Source organism: Salvelinus namaycush, chromosome 8 (genome assembly GCF_016432855.1).
Source record: "Salvelinus namaycush isolate Seneca chromosome 8, SaNama_1.0, whole genome shotgun sequence".
In the NCBI taxonomy this organism is placed as follows: Eukaryota; Metazoa; Chordata; class Actinopteri; order Salmoniformes; family Salmonidae; genus Salvelinus; species Salvelinus namaycush.
In genome coordinates, this window is record NC_052314.1 from 61266918 (window position 1) to 61273364 (window position 6447).

General features: G+C 48.2%; 1 protein-coding gene across 1 annotated transcript in view; it reads left to right on the top strand.

The window, feature by feature from the left end:
- Positions 1-494: 494 nt before the first annotated feature.
- Positions 495-6447, top strand: part of LOC120052232 (neuronal membrane glycoprotein M6-a-like) — an 83610-nt gene continuing 77657 nt past the window's right edge. The window contains exons 1-2 of the mRNA XM_038999054.1: positions 495-696; positions 2691-2762. Of these exons, the coding sequence (XP_038854982.1) occupies positions 495-696; positions 2691-2762 (274 nt within the window). The remainder of the gene's footprint in view (positions 697-2690; positions 2763-6447) is intronic.

Sequence of the window (6447 nt, forward strand, 5' to 3'; positions counted from 1 at the left end):
TCAGGTGCTTTACTCAACACACATCTCTTACAGTGGGCCACGTATTCCTTGACATCCTTCTCCATAGATTCCCAGTAAAACCGCTGTCTCGTGAGCCACAATGTGCGCTGCTGACCCTGATGACCAGCATCATCATGAACTCCCTTCAACACAAGGCCTCTCAAAGACACAGGTACAACATACTGGAATATTTTCTTCTTACTCACTGGGTGTTTTGAGACACGATACAGAATCCCTAACCGCGTGGTGAGTTTCCCCCACTGTCTTAGAGTATAAACTGTTTCTTTAGCTTCAAAGACTCGCTCTCTCCTAGATGGGCGCCGGCCTCTATCTACAAAGAACATTACTCTGCTGATGATAGGATCCAGTGACTGGTTATCATACAGCTCCTTGTGTGTAAGGACAGGTAAAGGGCTCTGACCCATGGACATCAACTTCTCAAGGTGCTGCACATGTGAAACGGCCCTCACTGTGGCACCATCATCCCATCGGCGATGGGCCTGGAGGACAGCAGACACCTCTTCACAGGAAACCAACCCACTGACATCGTCTCCAGCTCTACTCAACTCACTCCCAGGAGCCATAGACGTTCCACAGCCAGCCTCGGGCTGCTCACAGGAGAGACGGAACATGTCTTGTACATCATCCAGTCGAAGACCTCTGGCTTCCTCCAGCAGGACATCATATGGAATTCTTGTCAGTCGGTGCAGAACTTTGGAGCGGACAAATGGCTCTCTGCTCAAAGCATCAGCAATGACATTCTTGGGCCCTGGTATGTACTGGATATCAAAATCAAAAGGTGCCAGCTTTGCAACCCATCTCTGCTCACATGCATCAAGTCTCGGCTTTGTAAGAATATATTTGAGTGGATTGTTGTCGGTCCACACCGTAAACTTATGCCCTCGCAGCCAATGGCTGAACTTATCATGAATGGCCCATTTCATGGCTAGAAATTCCAGCCGGTGAGCAGGATACTTGGATTGTGCATGATTAAGAGATTTACTAGCAAAAGCTATTGGCCTGGCTATGGCCTTCCCATCTTGCACTTGGGATAGTACAGCTCCCAAACCACTAGTAGATGCATCAACAGAAAGCAAAAATGGCTGAGAAAAATCTGGATGAGCCAGCAGTGCCTGGTCAACTAGTGCTGCTTTCAAAGCTTCAAAAGCGAGTTGACATTCGGCAGTCCAGTCTGCAGCAGTGAGCCTGCGAGAGGGACCAGGCCTCTTTCTGCCCTTGCCTCTCCTAGGCTTCTTCTGACCTGTAGTCAGCTGAAACAATGGCCTAGCAACCATGGAACAATTCTCAATGTAGTGTTGATAGTATACTACCATACCAAGGAAAGAACGGATTTTGCTAGGAGACGGAGTGACACCATCAGCTTCCATCATCTCACTCTCAGTCACATTCAAAATGGTTTGAACCTTAGCAGGATCAGTGGCTACGCCCTCCTGAGAAATGATGTGGCCCAAAAACTTAACAGACCTCCTCAAAAACTTGCACTTAGACGGAGACAGTTTAAGATTGTGCTCCTGCAACCGCTGGAAAACCATCTCAAGTCTCTGCAGACTCTCTTCCTCCGTCTTAGCAAAAACCATCAGATCATCCAAATAGCAAAGGAGACTTAGAAAGTTTTGGTCCCCAAAGATGGTCAGCATCATTCTCATAAAAGTAGCTGGGCTGTTGCAAAGGCCCTGAGGCAAACGATTGTACTCGTGCAGACCTAAAGGAGAGGAAAAGGCAGTGTATTTCTTATCCTCTTCATGCAGTGGCACATTGTAGTACCCTGATGTCAAGTCCATTGTGCTGAAGAAGGCATTACCTCCCAGCGCCGCCAGTACATCAGCCTGATGAGGCAGTGGATGAGCATCCTTCACTGTGCGGGCGTTTAACCACCTAAAGTCAGTACATAGACGCAAGTCCCCATTCTTTTTCCATACCAGCACCAATGGTGAGGCATACTCGCTGCTGGATTTTCTGACGATTTCCTTTTCCTCCATATCATCCAGTGTTTCCCTGAGTTTTTGGTAATCAGCTGGAGAAAGCCTACGATAAGGTAATCGAAATGGGCGGTCATCAGTCAGCCGTATGCGATGGCAGAACTCTTTTGCCTCTCCACAATCCAGGCTATGTCTAGAGAACACCGTGTCATACTTCTCAATTAAACCGACAAGTTTGTCTTTCCAGAACTGTGAAACTGGACACTCCTCAACAGACAGGCCTTGAAGTCCAAGATTGCTCAGTGTACTGTTGTCATTAACTACACTGCCACCAACTGAACTCTTAGCTGTAAGACTGCCATGTGAGCTGTCACATTGTACTTTTGCCACGTTCTGGTAAGCAGCTTGCTGCTTGACATCATCAAAATCCTCCAATGCAATACAAGGGTACACATCTGCCACTTTAGCATTTCGTCTCAGGGTAACTGGCGAAGTTGTTGGATTCACAATCTTCACAGGGAGCCATCCATCCCCCCACAGAGGCGTAACTACTCTCCCTACTAGTATGTGTCGATTCACACAACGAGACGTGCTGGGCTCGACAACAACAGTACTGCCCACAGAGAGTTTTGTCTTTGGGGGTAAGCGGCCCCACACCAGATGCTCACTCATGGGTTGGAGCGTTACTGCCCTCTTCAACTTAATGGTGCCCACTTTATCTGGGATGGAGTCTCCTCTCCATCTCTCCAGATTTGATAGGAGACGCAGGAACTGGCTGTCCTCACACTGGCCAGAGGGACCTGGCGTACCCACCACCCGCCAGTAGCTGTCATTTGATTTGAACTGTCTAATCAGAGACTTCAACACGTTAGTGCCAACAATGAGTTCATCAACCTGCCCATCTACAATCAGCACTGGGACTACATAACTGAAGCCATAAAGCTGTAGTTTCAAGTCACACATGCCCACTGGGCTAGTTTGCGTCCCACCACAACCCACCAGTATGATGTCTGAAGGAGCTAGAAAGTTCCCCTCTACCACTCCTGCCTCCCTCAACCGAGGTACAATATCTGCGCGCAGAGTAGTAGCCATGGACCCACTATCTAACATCCCCTTCAGCTCAACTTTATCCTGTACTAGCACGGTGGTGTAAAACAAACTGTCATTCTGAGAAATTCTCATTGTGTTCTGAAAAATTACTGTGTTGTTCTTGGGTACTGACTCACAAAAATAAGAATAAACAGATTGGATATCATCATCAGTGGAGGAAAAATTAGACTGCCTCACATTGCCCTCCTCAGAATGGAGACTTTCTAGTTTTCCTGAGACCTGCCAGTCTGTCCACATACAGGGCTCTTTCGCTTCCCAGTCTCACTACAGTCAAAGCTCATGTGGCCAGGAGAGAAGCACTTGAAACACAGCTGGTGCATCTGACAGTGAGCTTTGGTCCAGTGATTAGTGCTTCCACAGACAGCGCACTCACGCTCACGTTTGGGGAACTGTTTACGGGGCCCTCTGTTCACAGACTGAGTATTGCTGACAAGAGCCTTCTCTAGCATACTCAAAACTTTCTCTAATGTCCCACCCTCAGATACAGATTGGGCCTGTTCTGGTTCACGGCCACATCGAGAAAAAGATGACACATTAGGTCTGCTCTCAGGATCCACTTCCTCCTGGGGGGAGTCGAAGACAGCAGCCACCTGCTGTGAAAGTTGTGTTCTACATGCTTTACGCTCCCTTAACAGTTCATCCAAACGATCCTGTACCTCACTGGCTGTCCAGTCACGAAGGGGTTTGCATTTGAACACTTGGGCCAACTCTTTATCAGGACAGTTGCGTACAAACATGACTGCCAACTCTGAGCACTGATTGGGCAAGGTTCTACCCTCACTTACAAGGTACTGTTCAGCTGCCTCTGCAGCTTTGTTAAGCCTAATCCAGAAATCTAGTGGACCCTCATTAGCATATGGTCTCATTGAATAGAAATCAGCTAATGGCATACCTGAGTAGACAGTATCCCCAAAGTGTTGCTTGAGAACACTGAACACTGCCTTAACATCTGTGACAACAGGGTTGTTACGCATCCAGACTTTGGTCACATCCCGTGCCCTCCCCATGAGCCTAGACATCACCTCCCCAACATTCTCAGACCCAGTGTAACCCCTCTTCTCTAGGTAGACTCCCATTAGCTCCTCCCACTCCAGGACAGAGTACTTATCTGAGCCATCACCCCTGAAGAAAGGTGGAGCACTAACCTCTGACTTCACAACCAGATTCAGCTTGGACGCATCAATAAAAGTTGACCCACATTGTTCAGGCAGGGGAAACTGCTGGGATTGGTCAGGGGAATGGGCAGGAGAAAGACTTGAAGCCCCAGGCTGCAGTAAACTCGCTCTGATAGATTCTCCTATCTCTGAACCAATCTGCTTAATAAGGTCACTAAGCTGACTCGGTGTCCCATTATTACTGAGGACTTGGGACAATGGTACATCAAGAGACAGAGGTGGGAGACCCTGGTCAGGTGGAGTAAACAGCCTACCCCTCCCAGTGCTTGTAAACTCAGGACTAGCAGCCACTCTACTCCCAGGAGCTGACTGTACCAATGGTGTAAATGCATGGACACCCCTCCCTCTACCCACACTAACCACACCAAAATCCCCAGCATAACTCATCTTATGGACTTGAGAGTCTTCCATGGCTCAATAGAGAACTAAACTACAATGTAATTTACTGCATACAAATACAAAAAAAATGCAATAAACAAATTCCCTTAAAACATGCAAATAAACGCCAATACAATTATCTAGTGAATATGCTACATTCACCTTCACTATTTACAGTATACATTCACTTATAGCAAACCATCAACAAGTGCGCATGCGCGGGTCGCGCATCTCCTCCACATGCACAGCTCCGGTGGTCAGCTTGAGCTAACCAGTCGGCAGGTCGCGGCACCAGTTTGTAGCGTGGTTCGTTCTGCGTTGTGTGTTTTCAATTAGGACGCTGCCACAACTGACGGTCTGCTCGTTGAACTCTTTTTATTTGCCCTGCACACGAAGAGACAACACACACGTTACCCTTGGTGCAGTCACAGCTCTCCGGCACCTTGCTGCACACGAAGAGACAACACACACGTTACCCTTGGTGCAGTCACAGCTCTCCGGCACCTTGCTAGCCGAGGGTCAGGCAAAAGAGCGCCAAAAGGAATTAACAGGTGCTGCGTGCACACACTCGCTGCACAACAGCATATACAAGTAAAACTATACAGAACATAATTCTGACAAAATAAAAGACATACCTGCACACGAAGAGACAACACACACGTTACCCTTGGTGCAGTCACAGCTCTCCGGCACCTGCGCGAGCACATGGACACTCACTCAACCACTGTCACAAGTACTCAGAAGTTACAACAGATACCCCAGTCAGTGAGCTCTGTGAAACTTGTTAACATAAATTCCTACACTGTCCACACTATAACAAACGTATGGTTGCAAAACAGTACATTGTATAACCTTATGACGGTTTTATATTAAACAGTTTCGGAGCCAAGGACAACATACCTTGCTAGCCGAGGGTCAGGCAAAAGAGAACGATAAAGTGGTATGGGAATACAGATAACCCGCGATGGGCCAAACCAAAATATACAAAACTTTTACAATCACTTGTATGTACAATATTGGTATGAAAAAGTGTTTGTTCACCAAATAAAAACATTAGCTATGCAGCTGTAATTAAATAAAAAAATACACTGAATTATTATTATTATTATCAGATTATTAACATCCCCTCTTGACCTGGCCTATTTGAATTGGTCCTTGTGTGCAATTTGGTGCGTAATCTAGGGGAACAACATCACACTGCTACACAGGCACAGGACGTACCTGACTGGGAAGGCGCACTTGAGGGAGAGTGCGAGGAGGAGGCACAGGACGTACTGGGCTGTGGAGACGCACTGGAGACCTGGTGCGTAGAGCTGGCACAGATGGTGCCGGAACGATGACACACTCCGCACGGTGAGTGGGGGGAGCTAGCACAGGACGTACTGGGCTGTGGAGGCGCACTGGAGACCTGGTGCGTAGAGCCGGCACACATGGTACCGGACAAATGACACACTCCTCAGTACGAGTATGGGGAGCTGGCACAGGTGGCATCAGACGGCAAACACGCTCATCAGGGCGAATGCCGTGCATACTACGCCAAACCCACAGCTCTCTCGCTTCACTCTCCTCCAATTTATCAAACAACTCCTCAAAGGTATCTAACTCTCCCCTCCGTTCACTCTCCTCCAATTTAACCAATAACTCCTCGACGGTCTCTGACTCACCCCTCAACTTCGCCGACCACCCCGTGTTCCCCCCCAAAAAAATGTTTTGAGGCTGCTTCTAAGGCTTGCATCGTGGCCGCGAACCCCGGCGTCGTCGCTGTCCTTCCTTGCGTCTGCTTCCATGGAAGGCTTTCGTCTCCTGCCATTATCTCTTCCCAAGTCCAGGATGTCCTTACCTCC